Source organism: Sinohyriopsis cumingii, chromosome 17 (genome assembly GCF_028554795.1).
Source record: "Sinohyriopsis cumingii isolate HCF-2022 chromosome 17, ASM2855479v2, whole genome shotgun sequence".
Lineage (NCBI taxonomy): Eukaryota > Metazoa > Mollusca > Bivalvia > Unionida > Unionidae > Sinohyriopsis > Sinohyriopsis cumingii.
Window position 1 is genome coordinate 13,761,343 of NC_142977.1, and position 22,846 is coordinate 13,784,188.

General features: G+C 34.3%; 1 protein-coding gene across 1 annotated transcript in view; it reads left to right on the forward strand.

Annotated features, from left to right (window-relative positions):
* The first annotated feature begins 6,495 nt into the window (after window positions 1-6,495).
* The window catches only part of LOC149777783 (multiple epidermal growth factor-like domains protein 8), a 226,685-nt gene continuing 210,334 nt past the window's right edge, over window positions 6,496-22,846 (forward strand). Inside the window, exons 1-2 of the mRNA XM_089938822.1 lie at window positions 6,496-6,859; window positions 21,643-21,806. Coding sequence (XP_089794948.1) covers window positions 6,676-6,859; window positions 21,643-21,806 — 348 coding nt within the window. The 5' untranslated portion in view covers window positions 6,496-6,675. The remainder of the gene's footprint in view (window positions 6,860-21,642; window positions 21,807-22,846) is intronic.

The following is a 22,846-nucleotide window of genomic DNA, read 5'->3' on the forward strand; positions in this document are numbered from 1 at the left end:
CACTAATAAAACTTTAACACAATATTTAAATCAAACACAGATGTGGGAAGACGGAAAATGGGGTACGGATGTGGAAATAAGAGCTGTTGAAAGTATGTTAAACACGAACGTTTACGTGTATTGCACGTACAGTATAGAACATAATTGTTCTTGGAACAAGTATACTCCAATTAATTCTACCTCAGAGAGTAGCATGTACATATTACACCGGAATGACCATTATGAGCCAGTATTAGATGTTGAAGACTGCGAATTCCAAAACCTCTTCAGCAGACCACCTTGCGTTCCTATACGCAAAAATGTTCCGGAGAAATACTGGAAATATGTCTCTGCCGAAACACTCGTAGCTGCTCTTGTCAACAACTATAATGATGAAAAAATACTTCAAGAAATGAGAGAATGCCCGGATACTGTCTATGTACAGAAATATAAGGATGCGCACTACAAAATTCCAGGAACCGAAGATGCCGTGAAGGAATTTGACCCTAACGTTTTTAATCTGCTATGTGACCATGAGAACTTTCTTGACTTACTGTTTTGATTGTCAGCTTTTCAACAGATGTGAAAGGCAGGACACCAAATGCTGAAGTTTTGTCAGAAGTGACCAATAAAATAAAACAATTGCATACAGAATCACATTTATAAATCCTGAGCAATTTGCAACTGTTCAGGCCATTGCCTTGCTCTTTGTAATGACAATAATACTGTTTATTGAAGAAATATTACAGTTGAAGTTATCATTTAAATTTCGAACTTAAACGTCCATTTAGGTCGATAAGTTCAAAACGCTTGCTTTTGAATTGAATTATTTACAGTTTATTTCTTAGTTTTCAGATTCCAACTTGTCTGCCAGTTTTAATACTACTATGGTGTTTTCTGTAGATGAAGCGTTTATCGAACATGTTATTTTTTGTTTGCCTGCTTCCTATGTTGTTTTTTTTTTCATTTGTCACCCAGTCCAACTAACTAGCGTACACGGTGTTTTAAAGCAATATTTCTTAACATGGGGAAAAAGATGACTTTTCTATTGCTGTATTCAAGCATTCATAATATTTTTGTCAAATTATATCTCTCCCAAAGAATGGGGAGACGTAGTGCTTTTTGGTTTAAAATGTTCATCATACCGAGACGATTTGCAGAGCACAAGTTTCAACCACGTAGGTTTAAGGTCAATATAATATTTTGATGATAAATTGAATATAGTTCATGACCGGTCCATATATTCCTTACGTCTCGAGGGATTTGATATTACTTGGCACAAATTTGCACAATACTGAGATTATGCTCAGAGAGCCGATTCCAGTCTTGTCGGTTCATGCTAAATGTGATATTTTGTGATCAAAGGTCCAACAGACTATATATTTGGTTTCCGCTCCATATCACCCTTACATGTTGAGGGATTTTGAACAAATAACACATAATACTAGTTTAAATGTAGCAAAAACTTAAGAGATTTTGCTTGCTTGATTGCTCCCAACTATTCAATTGTTTTCGTCAGAATTTAAAAGATTAATGGAATGTTCGCTATCCAAGCACAATATAATTTAATTCCAAGTGAAGGAAGCCATTTTTGGAAATCTTTTAATACAGGTAAATCGTGCTAAATTAGCGATATTTTACGGCCGCGGGTTTTACGTTTTTCTTGTAATAAAATTAAGAAATGTATTTTTAAAATTTAAATATGTATATTGTTTACATTTGGTCTAAACGTAAACTTTGTCAATTGATCTCTGCTTCTCTTTATTGTCGGCCGATAGTTACATGATAACCGTTATAAACATTGGTGTATTTATAGGGAGATAAGTTATACCCATCTATATTGATAACAGTTGAAATGATTCGCATTAAAATGCATGCCATTGTAAGCTTTTAAAAATCTTGTCTATCAAGAAAGGGTCATTGGTTCTATTCCCAATCGATATGATTTTCAAAAAAAATATATAATGCATAATACATGCCGATGCATATCTGAGATTTTTATTTGATGTAATATCATGACAAAACAGTTAGCATTATCAATTTTAAGAGTATAGGTGTGCAATTTTAAGATCGTATCAAAATGTCTTAAATGCATGTATATATAAACCGCAAGCGAAGGCGCGGTCACTTCAGAAATATACACGGCATATTAGGTCTAACAGGAGTTACATCGCCACGCCTTTTTTGTCGTATCGCTTGAATATTGTTTTGTAATTTAAAATGCAGAATGTTTATGAAAATAAAATAATATGCATTCCCAAAAATAATTTCAAAAATACATTATAAACTAGAAAACGTTAGAACAAATTGCATATCAATACTTCAAAATTCGATTTGAAATAAATTAATAAAAGAGTGCCCTCACTGGGATTCGAACGCTTATACACATACTAAACACACACACACAGATATATATATATATATATATATATATATATATATATATATATATATATATATATATATATATATATATATCGTTTTCTTCAATAATACGCTGAACCGCCTAGGCAATTGATCCATCACAAACTTTAAACTGAACGTTAATTCTTATATATATATATATATATATATATATATATATATATATATATATATATATATATATATACCTGCATTTTCATTTAATAAAATCCTAATTTTACCCGATTTACCTACAGTAACAAATAGACAAAGTCGTTCATTAGTATGCATCTTTAAACCGACTGTAGATGGTTTATTCGTTATTCACGGGTTCTTATTTACTGTTATAATTATCCTCAGGGACGTAGCTAGTATATGATTGATGATTAGGCATGTTGAACGGCGAAGCCTCGAACTGCTAGAGGAGTGGGGTGTGTGTGGGTACGGGGCAACATTGTTACAATCTAGAGGCTCTGAGATAGCATCTCATGCATTTTGTTGAGACTTTCTGAACCTTGGTACTGTTTTAATACTGTAAAAATAAAAAGAAAACATCAAATTCTTATGAACAGACTCAATAAAATCGAGTTTGCTACTATCTTGTTCGTGTTTTTGCTTCTAATGAATACTCTTTTCCGTATGTATTGTATTATATAAATATAGATTTCATATCGGTTTCGTGAGTGAAACTTAAACCATTGAAAAAAATCGTCAAAATTCTGTGTAGGCAGCTGCCTTGTAGGCAGCTACGCTCCTGATCATCGCTAATATACTGTTCAGTTGTTTACCTGCCCTGTTGAACCTTGCGACTTTACCGAAGTGAAACATAGTCATTCATTTATCAGTTTGTCCAATTTGTCCAAAGCAAAGTTCAGCTATTTTGAAAATCTTCCGCGCTTTGGGACATTTTAAAAAAAAAAAAAGTATAACGGAGAGAATTACGATAGTGACAGATTAACAACATTCTATTGCACACAATTGTTTCCTTAAAAGAAAGAAAAAAAAAATTAAGAAAGACACAGCTCAGTGAGTAATAAGTTGATTTCATTTTAGAAGTGGTTCGAAAATCAACGTTGAGTTTTGATAACAGAACATTTTACCCTAAGGTCATAATTTCACCTGAACGGGTCGTTATTTAACAGGACATTAAAAAAGGGTCAGTTTTTCACGTGAAATTTTGATCACGTTGAAAAATTACCTACCGGGTCAGAATTCAATGAGGGTCAAAATGTGATACTACATCTGGGTCGTTATTTAACAGGACATTCAAAAAAGGGTCAGATTTTAACGTGAAATTTTGATCACGGTCGTTGAAAAATGACCCGGCGGGTCAGAATTCAACGAGGGTCAAAATTTAACACTACACCGGCCTAACTCGGAGCATGCGAAACATTAAAAGAAACCTATGGAACACACCTACCTGATTTTTTTAGTAGTTACTACTGTTTTCTCACGCATATTTGCCGAAATAAAAAACAAAACAGATATTAGCTGTTGCACTGAGATTTTTAAAAAAAGCCAAATGTGTGTGTGATTTGGATTTTTAACGTAGCTTTAACATTGTTTCAGTCATATCGCTACAATGTCTGCAGTGTGGCAGTTTATAGTGATTTCTAGCACAGACATGTAGCATGATGTCCCACCCAATCAAATTATCGTGACACCAGGTCGACCAGTCCTAACACTAACCTCTTAATGCTAAGCGCCAAGCGAGGCAGATGTTAGTACCATTTTTATAAGTCTTTGGTATTACTCGGCCGGGGATCGAACCCATGACCTCCCGCATCCGAGGCAGACGCTCTAACCACTAGGCCACCGGAGCGGTTTGAATCAAAATAACTTGACAATGCTTATTTAAAAAAATCTAAAGTTAAGTTTTCATAAATGAGGCCAGAATCAATGATATCAGATAGCAATGTATTTTTTGAGTTTTCGTGCCAATAGTGCTTCTTCGCATTATATTTATCCCCAACATGAGCATAAAGAGTTATTGCAGAGTAAAACGACAGTATAACGTACTTCGTCGTTATCATGAAACAAATATCATCGTTGAATTGTTGTCTTTTGACTAAAAACTTTGAACATTTGAATATATTTAGTTCAAGGCACACATTAAATCCATTAAATATTGATTACCGGATATATATATATATATATATATATATATATATATATATATATATATATATATATATATATATATATATATATATATATATATATATATATATATATATATATATATATTTGTATACATATAATATTATTAATAACAATTCCATATAACCATTGATCGGAAAGTTATTTCAAGTCAGCATTATGTTTGTATTAAAATATAGCATTTCAGTAAATTGTCAAATAACATCAAAAGTGCTTCAATTAAAGCGGAGCTGGTCAAACGGGTTTTGCCAATTCATGGCCAGCTGATCCCACTATCAGTGTTTGCAGTTAACATAATTATGGATGCGGTCATCAAACATACTAATAATCAAAAAGTACTAATTTAAGTTAAGATACTATTCGAATGTAAACTCAGGAGACACCAACGTAAACATACGAGAAGTGCCAGGGACGACTGACTGCACTGTGGAAGTCCTACCCTGATAAATGGACCTACACTAGCTACTTAAGTTACGTGCCAGCAATTTAAAAAAAAATAATATGGCATTATTTTATTTTTGCTGTTGTACGATAACCAATTTCAATAATAATATGCTTACATTTTAAATCCATTTTAAATTCAGCTAAAGAAAATCACGGTGTTCATTGATTTTGTATATAGGGTTTATTTAGTATGAAAAGTATTCTACATAAATCTATTTTACAAAATGCATTACCAAAAAATCTAATTAACCGCACAGCGTTTTTCAGTGTTATTAATTTGCATAACATTAAATGATACATATTGAATTCAGCGACCACATATTAACGTACGGCGCTTTAAACAATGACTATTAAAATATATTTCATCTAAGGAGTTCCACAAAATTGATAGGAAACAAATGTATGATACTGGCGTGTGATATTTCATAGAATTAAATCATACATTTTATAACACATCACTTATTTTTTTTAATAGTATATAAGTTGCATAGCACTGTTAGTATAAAGTACAATACACAGTATATCGATAAATTCTACATGAATATCATAAAGGCATTGACATACTCAAAGTAAAATATGTTTAATCTTTCAATAGAGATAAAACGCTATTTTTGTTCCGTTATCATTTTCTTTATTTTAAATATTACAAGGTCCACAAGATTTGTACAATATAGATTATGATATTGTATTTAATTAAATCTTACATTTGACAGGACTCAAATTCAGTTTTTTTTTAAAAAAGTGTATTGTGTGCTATTAGCAGTAATATTATATAACACAATGCACATGATAATAATACATTCTAAATGACTGTAACAGAAGCATAAACATATTCAGACCAATATGTATAGTAAAAAAATAGTTACTACATGAGCCCCTATTTTTCGATTTTTGTCAGTATTAGTAATTTTATTATTTCTCAATAAAATAGACTATTTATTTGTTGCAGAAAGGTAAAAAAGTTGTTTTAAAAGCATTTCACTTTCAAATTGCCGATGCAAAATAAACAGTCTTATGCTATTTCATTTCATTATATATTATGACACCATTATCTCGCGTACATTCGGAATTTTGTTTCGTTAAATCCATGTTTTAACTGCTCGGCCTCGGAAGTAGCCAGATATGTCATGTTTTAAACAAATGTAAATATCACTTTTAAATCCCAGACGAGATTTAATAATATCTCACATTGTCCGAATCAGTAAAAATTTGGTCCGAATCTGCCCGTAATTTGGGCCTGTTCCTAATCAGGCAATTAGGCTACCCAGCTATGACTTGCCGTTTACCTTCATTAAGGCCATTGATGAAAACGGAGATTATTTTTATTTTGTCTCATATGCGTACAAATTATGCATGTTTTCCTTGTTCTTTTTCATTAACACACAGTTTTGAAATATATTTTGGAAATACTAACTTTAAAATTACCGAAAGTGTTTATTTGGAATATTGACCAATCAGATCGTACATTATATTCATCCCGGTATTGTTTATAATACAATGGCAGTGACAAACATCTGATTTGTTGCAAAATTTGGCGATTTTGCATACCGAACGATTATGCACCAAAATGTAACTGTTACGAATCTTACCGACGAAAGAAAAGCTTGTAGTTTATTTAGTAAAATAACGCACTTGGTAACTTTGCGCCACAAATGATAAGATGGAGAGAAATTCGACTCTCTTCGTGCAATGGCCATAAGGGTATTCGCGATGAGGCGAACTGCCTCATTCATTTTGGCCCTTAATTTGCTTGTAATCCCCACCATAGGGGAGAAATGTGGCAAGAGGATAATTCTGACGGATAACGAGGGATCGATCAGCGATGGTCTGGGCAATTACGACGTGTTTTCACGATGTGAATGGCTGATTGATGGTTTGTATCACATTGTCTAATTTGACATTTATATTTACGTTGACCCTTCAAAACTAACTCACATAATGTCGGTGTCATGTTAGTCGCGAAAGAGAGACATAGCTTTCATATATTTGAGGGTGGCAGTGTCAACAGTTCAGGTTTAGGGAAGTTTTTTTATTTGCATATATTGCCTTAACGGATTTTTGCTTGTACTTCGCTGTTTTGAAATCGACTAACATCGTAACGAAAGTCATATTTTCAGGAATATCTCGCACAACTGGCAACCAATGACGACGCTTTTCTACAAAGTAAAGTCATAATGTTTTAGTCAGACTTTACTTACTTTGATGTCTTTTCTCTAATAAATCCAAATTCTTACAAAAGAAATGAACCGTTTTTCAAGTTTTGTTGGCCTACATTTCAGTTGGCTGGAAAGTGATGAAAGCTGGGAATGCCAAAATCGGGTAAAGTTGAAATATTATTCTTTAACGAAATGAATAAAAATATATTATGACTATTGGCATTGTAAGCATCGTTTCATTTTGTTCAAGAATCATATCAACCAGATGAACATACTTTGGCATACCTTGACTACCGTCACATTTCAACAAATTCAGATGCATGTCAGTGGAACATGAAAATGCGTCCATTTGCTAGTGTCAGATTTTGATTCCACTAGGATAAAAACAACACAGTAAGTATATGAATTGCATATCAATTTGTGGAAGATTGTCAATATGGGCTGCCAAGTGTGTGAGATATTCCTGAAACTTTGACTACGCTATACAAGGCCATTATTTGGGTAGTAAGACATATCACTAAAGCATAATAGCATATGATATGTTTTGCATTGTAGGACTAGTACTTTACATGAATCTATGTTATGAAACTAGACCATTCATTCTGTTACATGCCGTCTTGTTTATTTGAACTTTACTTGAGGTCATGTTTACCATCTTGAGAAATTTCTGTTACAGTTGTAGTTCAAGCTTTTCCATTTGATTATATTTTCCCTTGTACAGCAGTGTATGATGTGCAACCTGACACACATGATGGGGGATGGTCAACCTTGTACTACTTGCACTTAACCAGGTAGCTTGTCTCAGGGTCAAACTAGGGGCCACATTTTAAGTAATATCTCACGCAGTTGTCAGCCCATATTGACACTGTTGCACAGGTTGAAGTTTAATAGGATTTGTTATAATGTACTTTAAATTTAAAGTTGGAGGTGAGTTGCAAAAGTAGGCAGAGGGGTTTGGGGACCTCTCCCAACAGGGATACAGGGATACAAGTTTTTGTTTTAAAGTAGCTGGGTGTAAAGTAAAAGTGGCCAGGTAAATCACCTGGCTCCAGGTTGATAACGAAAGCCCTGTCCTCATATCTGTCCCATACCCTTATTGAAAGCTGTAACCATTGTGTACAAAGCAAAGAAAGTGATTTTTCAATGGGGAATAGATTGCATGAGTTGCTGTAACTACTGCTCACACAGCTTTAATGTTTATGTTATTCTAAGATACAGTTTTGATGTTTATGTTATTCTAAGATACAGTTTTGATGTTTATGTGCCAGAACCAGTCTAGAGGGTACCATAACTATTTCAACAATTGTTGTAACTGGTACAGTGTTGTTTGTCCGTCTAATGTGATTAAGGCTAGCATGTACACCTGACAAGTTGTTAATTGATTACATTGTTGTTGTAATTTGGAGAGTGTAGGCCAAATGCAGGAGGTATTATAAGTAATAAACTGATCAAATATGGTTGCATTGGCTTTTGAACAATTAGGCTTTAATTAAAATTGATTTCTCTTGGCAGAGTTGAGATAAAAAAAGAAAGACCTAAAAATGATTTACATAAAAAAAAACTAGTAAGTATTTTGATTATTTTTAATGGTCTTGTTTAATTGCTATTATGTTGTTCAAGATAATCCAAGTTAAACTGTAGTGAATAATAGTGTAGCTGTCCCTTGCTCAAGATTACACTAGTGAAATGAAACACTGGTTAAAGTTAAACGTATTAAGCAGCACCTGTGAATCAAGACACTCTTCAGATGCTGATCCATTGAGTTAGAAGGACATTATTAGAACAGTTAAATGATTGCTGACCTCAGGATCTAGTGTAGCAATTGCAACGTTATGTGACATATATAACTAAAAAGAGTCAGTTTTGGGCATGTCAATATTGGAGCTTCAGCTTGTGTAATTTGAGTAAGGGATTGCGATGTGTTTTTAGTTACCAGCACTGGGTCTGTTCGTAAAATTTGTTTTCTTTGAAAACTGAATATGTCTGATAACATTTGGCTAGATGTGAATGACCATATTCGTTTTATTGGAAGTATGTTAACCAATTTCCACATTCCATGGGTGCCATTGCTCTTCAGCCAACTGAAGTGGACTTTGAAAGATTCAATCACTTGCTTGGATATACTTTACTTAAAAAAGGGCATTATATTAAGTATGATGCAGTTTAACTGCAAGTTTCGTATAGGCTGCCAATTATCAGAAAAATTCTTGTAAATTTGGCCGCTAGTCACTATATCCCCTAAGTGTGAAAGACAGAGTCAAAATCTCCTTGGTGTCAGAATTGGGGATCAGGCTGAGTAAATAAACTTTGGCATCAGAACTGAGGGTCAGTTTAAAATTGCTGAGGTCAAATAAAAAAAACGGGGGTCCCTGAAGCACAAGTGAGGGTAAATGGAAACACTGCCTGGTTTTGGGACAGGCTGCTAAGGGAAAATTTGTCATGTCGCCACACATTCAAGCAGTAAATTATGTAAGGATTGACACTGTACATTGTAGGACTATAGCACAATGTTGTGTTGTAGTTTATACAGTACTTACTGTTAAAAGAAAATTGCACCTGGTAGTCCAGTTGGTTTCAGAAATCGACAGTTAAGTAGTCTGCAAAATACACTTTGGTAGCCCTGGCCATGCGGACTTCTGGTTTGTCCATCTCTGCAAGCAGTATTAGCATAACTGTGTCAAGATTAGACTTTTTGAGATTATCGTTGATATTTATGATTATTATAGGAATTACTTAATGACTCGACTACATTACATTTTTGATCAGATGTCATCATTTGTTTGATTGTCCATCAGTTGATTTGACTAAACTTTGAAAAATACGGTGGCTCATAGAGTCAGTTTCACGGTTAAGTGGACAAGCTTAATTGTGTTTTATTGGTGATTACTTTGATTTAATTAATGAAACTGTTCAAGCTTTGTGTGTTTTAATTATTGCATGATTCAGTAAGAATTTTCCAGACATTATACACAGTGATTTATTTTGTGTTTGGAATTGAATAACGAGATGGATAAATTTTGTTATATTAGATGTATTTGGGAACTGTTAAATCACATGGTTTCAAAGAAGTATATTTTTTGTTCTGTCTCAGATATGAGCTGCCAGTCGTAAATAATTAGAAAGAGAAACACTTGTAACAAAATCGTTAACCCCAATGTATGTATCATTGTCTGCTTTTCTGTTTGTTATAAAATAATGTACATGTATTTCTCTTTGTTCAGTAGAAATCTTATCATCAGTTTGGGGGCCCTGAGTGGCCAAGTGGTCCAAAGTGCGTTCTGTTACGGATCACTACCATCTCACCACTGTCTGCATGGATTTGAGTCTTGGATTCGGCCAATGTGGTTATGTGAGAAAGCTTGCCAGTAGCTTTTCGTGTGTCAGTGGTTCTTTCTGGGGTTTTCTTGGGTTCTTCCTCCACCATTAATACTGGCTGCCATGTATAGCCTATCATGTGCTGAAAAATGGCATTAAACCCTACAACAACAACAACAACAACAACAAAAATCATCAGTTTGCTCCGTGAATAATGAACTATGGGAGCTCATGACTGTTAATAGCAAAGATTTTTGAGATTTCACTTATCAGTCCTCAGACTTTCAATTTAACACTAGAGATTTTGGGGTCAAGGGACAAATGACGTATTTATTACAGAAATTACATCTATACTTAAGTCTTTCAGTCGCATTGAAAAATCTGAAAATTCTAGTCTGATCATCCTTTTGGAGCCCCTTTCCACGCTGTCTTAGGTTAGCAGAGTGGTCTAAAGCACTCACCTTTAGTGATCACTGCCATTTCACTGCAGTTTGCATGAGTTCAGATTTCTGGCTTAGTGTGGGTATGTGAGAAAGCTTGCGGGTACTTTCCTGTGGGTTGTTGTTTCTTTCCAGGTTCTTCCCCAACCAGTTATACTGGCTGCCATGTATAGCCTATTTTGTGCTGAAAAATGGTATTATGCCCACAATAGGAGCCTTTTATGTTGTTGTGCTCCATGTTTATATTTAGGGTATATCTTCTTTTAGTTTTTTTGAAGTTTAGTTTTACATATTTACAACTATATTATGCTGTTACCATACAGCCATTAATGTGCTTTGTGTTATTAAACCTAATACATACACTTGGGTGTCAGGCAGGTACTTTCAGTGGTACTGAATTGGTTAAAGCAGGCATCTTCTAGATCAGTGGGTTGCAACCATAAAAAAATATTTTTTTCTGAGCCTCAGAACCCGTTCCACATTCTCGTAAGTTTTGCCACTCTAAAAAATTTAATCTAGAACCCTGCAGAATGTCCATATGATCCTGATTTGGTTTGAAAACTGGGGGTGTCAGTGATGTTTAATTAACCATTTTAGATCATTTTGGGTTGCTTCTTTTGAGCAGGTACAGGACTCAACTTGATCACCATGCTGCTTTTTTGCATCACATGACTGTTTTTAAACATCTTTTCTTCAAATCAGAACAAATAATTAAATTTCCTTGTGCAAAGAAAATTTTATTCAGAACAAGTCAACATGCAGAGTCCTTCACACAGATGCAAAACAACTGCCTGGCTACAGACACTCATTTCTGCCAGTGAAAAAGAAATTGTTGGCAACACCTACTCTTAATCATGAAATCAAATACAATTCATGCACTTTGGAATCTGGTCCATGCGTATTACTAATTTTGTTCATATTTTTATTGTGTCACATTTAGTCACTGATTACATATGTCAGTAAATGTAGACATTACAGACTTGTTTCTCTTATACATTTTATATGCTTTACATACCATTTTTTAAATGCATATTCTGGATGTCAGTACTTCAGTGTGTTGTTCAGTGAATCAGTCGGCATTAGTTCATATTGGTGGTGTTATGTATATTTAATTTGTTAGTTTTTTTTCTCCCTGATTTTATGGTATGTATAATTGTATTTTGGACTTGACCTTGTGCGAAATCAATTTCATTGTGTAATTGACCATTAACTTTTATTTTGTAAACAAGTAATACATATTTAGTACTTATCTATGAGTGGGGGTTAAATATTAGGATCATTATCAATAGAGGGAAAGATTTTATTTTGAGTCTGGGTCTAGGATATTGGAATTTACCCGTGAAAAAGCCTGGTGTACCCAATGTTTACCAAATTCTTTATCATAATATTAGTTGCAGATTTTATCTTGTTGACAAATTAGAATTTTCTAGAAATGAACTTATGACCTTCATTCTGTTTCTCCTGTTGTGTCTTAATTTATTTATGTAAAGTGGTGTACTTGAGAAATTACACGTTCTTGCATTTAACATCTGAGACAGAATCAGTCTTTTTGTTGTGTTCAGTATTTCATTTGGGTTGAATTAGTTATTGAAAGTATTATTACTGGAAATACAAAGTGCTCATCTATAATACTCTTGGACTGGAACATTAATTTGGAATTACAGTGATTTCAGAAAAGAATTTTTGGGATTATATTATTGTGATACATCAAAAGACTATTACCTTATCATCACAAAGCAACAGAGAAACTTTTTATAATGTGGTTATTAAATAATTACTTAAACTTATACATGGGAAAATTTTCGGAATTGTTATGAAATGAATCTTTTTAATGAAGTTCTTCCCATTTTTGGTATTACTGTATTGTAATTACTTGATTTTTAATATCCAGTATCTAAAGATTGTTTAAAACATAACTCCAAGTGGTTTCAACACGCACCGTGTTTACCAGCAAAACATTGTGTATTATATCAATTTTCTTGCATGTAAATGCGTATACATTCTAGTTTTATGATAGAGTAAGAATAAAACAAGATTTTTTGACATTTATTTATATAAACAAAATGTTGAAACTCAATTTAATTTTTTTGTTTGTATTAGTAATATATTAATGTTGTGATTTCATTGCAAGTTGCGGTGAAATTTCTGCTCATCCTTGAGCAAAGCTTAGAGGGTCAATTCAGGAATTTAAGTTCACTGTGAACTTTGAAACTGGCTTGACTTTTATTTAACATGCCTACCTGTGGAGCTACATTTTTTAGGAACCTATTACACCATTCACTTTGTTCCTTTGCTATGTTGGTCAGATATATGAATGAGTATGATAAGCCACTGATTAATGTTAGATATTTTAATTATGTTATTACTATATTTAATTTATATATTGGGACATGATAAAATAATTATTTTTGTACATGTGTATCTACCACAATTATTTCCAGCTTGTTGCTGGCATTTTTTATACCACAGATTAGTATAGTAGAGCTATTGTATTATAATTAGCATTATTTGAGATCTGTCATAGAAATTTCATTCAGTGTACATGTATTCTGTTGCCTCGTTAAATATGTACATACATCATGGTTACTAGGGGTTAAATAATTGATCATTTTGAATATATCAGCAGGCAGATATTGAGCTGTTTCCCCCTCTGAATGACAACTAATGATAAATTTTGTGGAAGCAGATGTCTTAGTAGTTACAGATCATTAAGCTATATTAGAATGGCTTGGTACATTGTAAATATACATGTATTTTATATGGCTTGTGTCTCATGTAAAGATTTTTGAACTCGGTAGAGTTAAAATTAAATAATTGAAGATGCATTAATATGTGTTGTCTCCAGTCCCGATGAAAATGCTCAGAATTAGTGCAGAATTCCCAATTTTATCAATTTATACCTGTAAATTTTGTTCCTAATGGTCTGATGTTTTCCAAAATGATTGACCCTGGTCCCATTCCCACTCATTGTAGAAAATCCCTAATTAAAAATTCAAATTGTGTGTAATTTTATTGCTTATGTAGAATAAAAGTTCACTAATTGGTATTTCTTGTGGTGGACAGAATAATAGGTTTAAATGTTTAGATTCTCTGGACATCGTGGACAGCGTTTTATTAATTAACTTGTCGTTTGTAACAGATATTCCAGTGTACGATGGTTAATAATAAGTTAACCGGTGAATTTTAGAGAAAATGATAAACTACATGAAAACTGCCTTGTACAGGCATAAACCAGTGGTTCTCATCCTTTTTGGGCTGCCACTCTAAAATATATTGTTTTGGATCCTCACAACCATGTTTCCACATTTTGATAAGTTTTGGCACCAGAAAAAAAATCATGGTGACCCTCCAGAACATTGTCACAACCCTGATTTGGGTTGCAACCGAGGTTATTGGGAATTAACCATGTACATCTGTTGTGGATTGAAAGATTTGGTTATTGCTAGATTTCTGGAACCTTATAAGGAGCTGGCATATGCCACCAAACGTTAAGGGAAAGACCTTTTTTATTTGTCTGTATGTAATATTATAACATATTTAGTCCTGGACACAAGGCATTCATTCGCTTGAATCATGTGTTGTACTGGAATTTTACCTTATTGAACATGATTTGCAATCTTAACTTGCCTCATATCTGAAGCCGTGACAATGCCATTATGTAATACGCATATTAAAATAACATTGTATCTGGTCAGTATCAGCATTGCATGGAATGAAATCAGATCTGGGTTGGGAAAAGCAATTTTGCAGTAGCCTGGGGGAAAGTTGACAATTAGCTGGGCACATTAATTACCTTAATATAGTTTTAAAACAGTTTTGCATTAGCCTGCAGCAAGATCAAATACTGTGATGACAAACACAAGTCAACTTACCATATGAACATGCACTTACTTAGAAGTTGAGTCAGACTGCACAGACCCAGATGTGCCATTGCATCATGCCCTAGCAAATCTAGATCAGTGCAGTTTGTAATCACTAGAACAAAGATAGACCCTGATCTGCTGGTATATTATTTGATGGCAGGTCAGAGCGTGTGCTGTTTGCAGTTGGACTCAACTTACAAGCAAGCATATTTGGTAGTCCATTTATGATTCTGATCGATGAAGTTGAAAATTTTATTAAGTTTCATTGTGGAAAGGGATTCATAATAACTTTGTTTCTTTACTGTTTCTCATCCCCTATTTAGATAAATCATGAATTTTCCATGAAAGAGGTATGACATTAATACACTATAATAATATTGACAATTTACTGATTTCTTGCTTAATGTACTGTACGTTGTAGTACCATAGCTTCAATTGATTTTTCCTATATGAAATTCATGCCCATGGAATTTATATGATGTATTCACTATAGAACCACATGAATAAATAGCATTTTGTTCATATACTTTCTGGACATGTATACAATTTTCCATTTGTTCTGTACTGTGTTATACAGCATTCTATCAGTTACTGTGAGTACAGTATTTGACCCTCGCTTCTCTCTCTCTGCCTCATCACAAGGAAAGTGCAGTGATATAAAATTGCAGTGGCATACAATTCAAGTACATGTAAAACTTAAGTGCTTGTCACCCACCCCTCCTCTGCAAACGCCCATGTCCCATAGTAGTAAAAATAGACCCAAGGGCCAAATTTTGATTGTACCGGAATATTTGAATTTGCATTTTTGTGCTTGATCAGTGCTGAATAAGTGTTTCTATGCTTGTAAGGTGGAGCTGTTGATAGTTTTCTAGTTATGACCTAAGGGCTAAGTTCTTTGGGACAATGAATGTCAGAAATGTTATCTTTTTATTGCCATTATATGGTTATACATGTAGACTGTGAATCTTGATAGTTTCCAAGTTATGCCCTAGGGGTTAAGTTTTTGGATATTGGGGATGGATAGCAAAGCCATTGTTATTTGCATGTATAAATTTGTCTTTTTGTGACCAGCATCAATTTGTACATGTATAGTAGTTTATAGGGTATGAATCTCAGTAGTTTCTGTATTAAAATCCAAGGTACAGAGGCCCTGGGGGTAGGAATATACCCAGTGATCACAGTTGCATATAAAAAAAATTGTTATTTCATGTCCAATTGTTGTATAAAACATTTCTATTGTGCAGTGATCTCAGTCATTTTCGGAGCCATGATCTAGTGGCACAGTAGGTTATACTTTTCTGTTCACTTGACTGTATTGACTAAACCAGGTCTGTTCTTTAACAGTATTTTGGTGAACAGAACATCAAGGTTGTTAGTTTTATTTTGCATGATAGTATTGACTGACCCAGGTTTGTTCTTAAATGGTTTTTGTTTTGGTGAACAGGACTTGATGGTGATGCTTTTCATTTTGCTACACTATATTGACTGACATAGGTGTATTCTTGAAATGTGTTCTGGCAAACAGGACATGACATTGATGCTTTTCTTTTTGTTTGACTCTATTGACTGACCCAGATCTGTCCTTATAAGGTGTTCTGGCAAACAGGACTTGGCAGTGATGCTCTTCTTTTTGCATTACTATATTGACCTATCCAGGTCTATTCTTAAAAGGTCAGTCTGATTAAAATCAGATCTCCACTGTTAGAGGTCATGTTCTGGTAACCTATGTTATTAGCATAATTGCTGATTTTATCAGCCAATCAGATGAAGTCTTATTATGGCTAAAGAGCATCAGTGTGTGACAAACAATTTGATTCACTTTCAGATTTCTGAAAGCTGCATTTCTGTTGGCTAATTGATAGGTCATCAGAACATGACCCGTAATATCATATCATAATGAGGCACAGTATACACAGTAAAGTGTTATCTCACTATGGTGGCACTCTGCAGTTTCATATTTTGCATAGGGTTAGAATTTTACCCCCCAAAAATTCCCCAGCTTTCCTCACTGGTTATACTGGCTATTTAAAAAAAAGACCGTGTATGTCTTATATATAATTCAAAGAACCTTTAATTCCCTTTATTTTGTTGTATGATTGATGTGTGTAATATGGGTTATAGAGTATAAAGCTTGGCCTTACTCCAGATGTGCACCTTTCAAAAATGTGCTAGCTCCACATGGTCATTTTCACTTCCTGAACTTCAGAGGTAAATTGTATGAAAAAGAGCTGATAACCTTTTGTACATTTTATATATTTGGTAATTAATTCATTGCACTTTCAGAAGCTGGCATTGTCTAGTGTGGCAAAATTCATTTTATCTCTTTTAATAGCTGCTATGGATAGTGTACTTTAGACTAATTCAGGCTAATCTTTTTAGCACAAGAGAGCAGTCATTTTAGTTAGCTGTTTGCTTAGATCATGTAGAATTTCCAAAAGTACAATATCCAAAGAAATGTCAGCTACATTACATCAAAGTAGCATAGAAGTATGACATTCTCACCACTGTGCATGTTTTAAATGCAAACAACTTCACCTTACATACATTACTCACTCAGAAGTACATGATAACTGTTGAGCACCCCCAAACCAGTTACAATGAGATTCATGTGGCACCAGTTATAATAAGAGATCCCTTTAGTACATTTGTATGGTTTCCATGAATCATTCATAATGAGATTCATGTGGTACCAGTTATTAATAAGAGATCCCTTTAGTACACTTGTATGGTTCCCATGAATCAGTCATAATGAGAGATCCCTTTAGTACATTTGTATGGTTCCCATGAATCGGTCATAATGAGATTCATGTGGCACCATTTATAATAAGAGATCCCTTTAGTACATTTTTATGGTTCCCATGAATCATTCATAATGAGATTCATGTGGCACCAGTTATTAATAAGAGATCCCTTTAGTACACTTGCATGGTTCCCATGAATCAGTCATAATGAGAGATCCCTTTAGTACATTTGTATGGTTCCCATGAATCGGTCATAATGAGATTCATGTGGCACCATTTATAATAAGAGATCCCTTTAGTACACTTGTATGGTTCCCATGAATCAGTCATAATGAGAGGTTGAGGCAGTACACATGCATGGCTCTCATAAACTAGTGATAATGAGAGATCCCTTTAATACACTTGCATGGTGCCTTAGTAACCAGTCATAATGAGAGGTCCCTGCAGTACAATTTGTACAGCTCCCCTAAGAGATCCCTGTAGCACACTTATATGATTCCAATAAACCAGTTATAAGATTAGATATCTGTAGCATACTTCTGACTCCCAGAACCAATTATAAAATAAGAGATCACATGTAGCACACTTATATGAATCCCATAAACCCAGTATAAAATGAGAAATCACTGTAGCACAGTTATATGACTCCCATAAACCAGTTATTGTTGATTATGAAATTCTGCTGCAAAAGTTAGACATGTTACAGATTCGACAAACCTTCTTTAAACTGGTTTAGATCGCACCTAAACCAAAGGTCTCAACAAGTGTTAGAGTCCAAAACTGGGCACAACAAAATAGGATGGTAATTAATGAAGGTAAAACAAAATGTATGATTTTAGGGACATCACAAAAGCAACACAAGTCAGGGAACCCAGAACTGTCTCTTGCAATTAATAATCATCCTTTAAAAAATGTCAAACATGACAGGCTTGTAGGTGTGTCGGTATTATGGAATGACAATATTAATAAGCTTTGTAAAACACTCATTCAAAATTGCCCTACTCAGCAGAATCAAGAAATATTTACCTATGGAAACTTGCAATCTATACTACAAGTCATATATTCTTCCAACAATGGATTATTGTTCAGATGTATGGGGAAACTGCTAAATCTGAGCTTGACAGGATTTGTAAACTTCAGAAACAAGCAGCATGCATAATTTTAGATGCATCTATTGATCATCCTTCAAAAGCATTATTTACAGAACTCTAATGGTTCACTATATATGACAGGATAAATTTTCACAAGGCAGTTCTTTTATATAAATGTCTACATGGAACTGCACCAGAGTATCTTCAGGACCTATTCAGGCCTTTTTCAACACAATACTAGTTGAGATCAATATCACATGTAAACTTTCTAGCACCAGAACGAAGAACAGAGCAGTTTATAAAGAGCTTCCAATACTCTGGGACAGTTCTGTGGAACAAGCTTCCACTACATGTAAAATATGCTGAAAATATTTGAGTATGTAGGAAGAGATATCATGAGCATGTGTTTTTTTTCTTCTAATAGATAATGGAATTAAGTATTGTAATACTAAACATGTTAAAATAAACTGTAATTATTGCTATCTTCATATAATGAACATTGTTATACTCTCCTTAAGAGGGCCTCAAGGGAGAATAGTCCTTGGCTAATGAGTCACCCTCTATAAAAAAAAGCATTAATGCTATTATCATTGTTATTATTATTATTAATATTATTATTATTATTATTATTATTATTATAAGTAAATTTGAGGCTCTTCATTATGTAGACAATGATAAAAGAAACCAGCTGTCAAATTAAGTAGATCTTTTGGGATTCTGGAATATCATTCATCTTTCATTTTGATCTGTACAAGGAAGATATTTTATAGTGCTCATTGTTTCCCATATTAGTTATGTAGGTCTTCAAAGATAGACTTAAGAAAATAAAAAACAAAATCATAGCATGCACATAATTATAAACTATGATGGTTTGTAGCTTTAATGTCATTTTTCAGCACATGGTAAACCCTACTTGACAGCCAGTATATATGTTGGAGCAAGAGCCTGGCAAATCCCCAGGAAGAACCAGCAACCCAAAGGAAACCACTGGCAAGCTTTCTCATGTGTCCACTTTGGCCAAGTCCAAGACTCAGACCCACATTCACTTTTGGCCATCATCTACCATTGTTTAAAACACTATGGATTTATGTTGCCTGTATCCAAGGTGGCCAGTTATTAGTGCTTGGCAACATGAAATTCAGGTCCTTTTAATTCCGTATCTTGCCTTATACCATTTTGCAGTGGTTCATCTGTCTGTCTGCAACTGAGGCTGGTCTGCATGAGCTCTGTGGACCAAAAGTCGTAACTCCAGACACAAACTTTCATTCCGAAACCAGCAATTTTCAGCCTAATACAATTGTTTTTAAAGATTATGTATTTTTTTTATATGAATAGAGGGTCCACACTATTTGGTAGAATGATTGAGCTACACTGTTTTTGCTTGGTGTATCATAAATAATGCTATAGTGCATATGGTAAAGTAAGGAATATTCAAATTCAGCAATGTCATTGAGGGGGCCCCGAGTGGTCTAAAGCGCTCTCCGTTACGGATCACTGCCATCTCACCTCTGTCTGCATGGGTTCGAGTCTCAGATTCAGCCAATGTGGGTATGTGAGAAAGCTTGCCAGTAGCTTCTCGTGGGTCAGTGGTTCTTTCCAGGGGTTTTCTTGGGTTCTTCCTCCACCATTAATACTGGCCACCATGTATAGCCTATCGTGTGCTGAAAAATGGCTTTAAACCCTACAACAACAACAACAACAACAACAAAGCAATGTCATTGAGTAAACTCATTTTCTTCTGGAGATTTATTTAAAGTTTTGCCTGAAATTTTGGGGTTACCTCTAATTGCACCAAAAACATGTCAGTTTCCAAGAGATTTTCACTTAGCCAGATGCTTAGGTGTAAAGAAGACATTGTTTTTTATTGGCTATTTTTACTGTTAATGTTCAGTAGGTGAAAATTTGACTGCTGTCTCGTTGTTTTTTTTATAGTTTCTATTTGTGTGCAGTTTGGATGAGTCTGCTTTAAACCTAAGACTAACAGTTCTAAAAGGAGAAAAATTGGTTGGTAATAAAATTCCAGGTAGCCACTCCTTCTCAACCTTGACATCACTATAAACTGCTACAGTACAGACATTGTAGCAATATGCCTAAAAAATGTTAAAGTTACATTAAAAATCCAAATCACACACACACACTTTTCCTATATAACAATGGAATGAATTTATGCTCTTCAAGAGAAGCTGAAAGTGTGCCTCTCATTGTGTAAGTTTCTTCAGATTTCTTTAATAAAAGTTGTTGTTGTTTTGGGGTTTTGTGTCATTTCTCAAGATACACTGTATATAGTGCCCGGTATAACTGGTGGAGGAAGAACCTTGGGAATGCTTTAGTTCACTCAGCCACCTGTTGCCTCATAATTAAAGTAAAAATGAAATATTCCTACTAGTGTATCATTTGGTATCCGATTGTAAGTCACTCAGATGCTCGGTATTTCAATGGTTGGTCTTCATGCGTTGGCTGTTCAAATGTCAATCAGTACTCTCTGCCAGCTCCATTCATGGTGGAGTTACATAAAACATGCCTTCAGAGTCACTGTAGTGATTTGTAGATATCTACCTCTTCACCACAGCCTTCAAAGCTGAGAGTGTGGTATGGATTAACTGTCCAACTGTAACTCTTGGAGAAATGAAAAATCATGTGAGCTGTGATGTATTCTATCAGGTTAAGTTTCTAGATGATCCACAATTTTTTAAAGTGATAGTTAACTGTGAGAACAATGACTCCAATAGTCATATAATTGAATGCACACTAAATTAGTCTTGGTCCCAAAGCCGCCTAACAAAGAGGTACGAGTAACATTCTTATTCTGACATGATTGTGTTCCGCAGTGTTCACAAAATATCTCATTGAATTTTTAAACAATGCAGTTAGTTCTAAATCTGGAAGTAAAATAAAACCAGTTGATTAAATGCAGCATGAGGCCTTCATTTATACAGGATGAGGGTTCACTCCATATGGAATCATTTTATTGTAATATTTATTATTTATTAATATTTATTATTCTCATTTCCTAAACTTTTGATAAATGCACTGACTCTTTCTATTTGCAGCTCAAAATCCAAACAAGAGTATCCTTCTGGAGTTCCAAAGTATGGACACGGAATGTTCCTTTGACTACATTTTTGTATTTGATGGGGACTCATACTCTAGCCCTAAGCTTGCAAGTCTCAGTGGAATGAACAATCCAGAGCCCATATTGGCCACCTCGGGAAAGGTAATTGGTAGTAAATTACAGTGCCTATAAATGGGAGTCAAGCCTGAATTATTGTCAGAAGACATGAGCTCCATAGTTCCAACAAGTAAAAATCATTGTCAGTCAAGGATAATGTCATGTAACTGATCCAATCAAAGAAAAAAATATGATTTTAGGACCATTTTCTCTATTTACTCTATTTTCATGCATATACGCTGCCTGCATGTATGACCTGACCACGCATATACCCTGCAGAAATTCACCGTGTAAAAAAAAATATCTGGTATACCCTGCACATGCTTATACACTGCACAAACACTAACGTAATCTCTTTTGAACCAATCACATGATGCGAGCCCAATGTATATGGAAGGGGGCAAATGAATTTTAACTGCTTGAGTAAAATTACACCAGCAACCACTCGCAGTGGATTAATCAAGGCTGGAATACTTCAGCAAAATGATCAAGGTCACTGGCAGATGACTGATGATTATGGTGATGACAATGCAGGAAACGAGGAAATTACTGAGGCATGTCTTGCAACTGTAATAGAGACAATTTCAACGACAACCATATCACTATAAGTGGGCAAATTACTCCATTTTTGGTTGACCAATGACTGCCAAGTCCCTTGTAGGGTTATATAGTAGGTATATGATTTGTAAGTAAATTTTAAGGAACAATACAGGCCTGTACTTGTGCAAACCTACCACATATTTACTTGGTATCATCCCAGGTTTTTGGTTAGAAATATGAAAATCCTGATTTCCTGATCTTTTGTACAAAATCTCAATTTTTATAAAATGCCCCATGAGTGATGCAGAAATTCTGAGGAACACACTACAGTCGTACCGTGAAAATTTATAATTTTTCCATTTTTGTCTTTTCTGCTGATGTGTGTTAATTGAATTACACTAAATATCAACATAAAATATGAAAATGGAAAAATGATAGATATATATGGAATGACTCCAGCATACATTGTTACATTAAGTAAATAGCATAAGATAGTAGAGATGTTAATTCGTTCGTAAATTGTTTGTAAATATAAGGTCGCATAC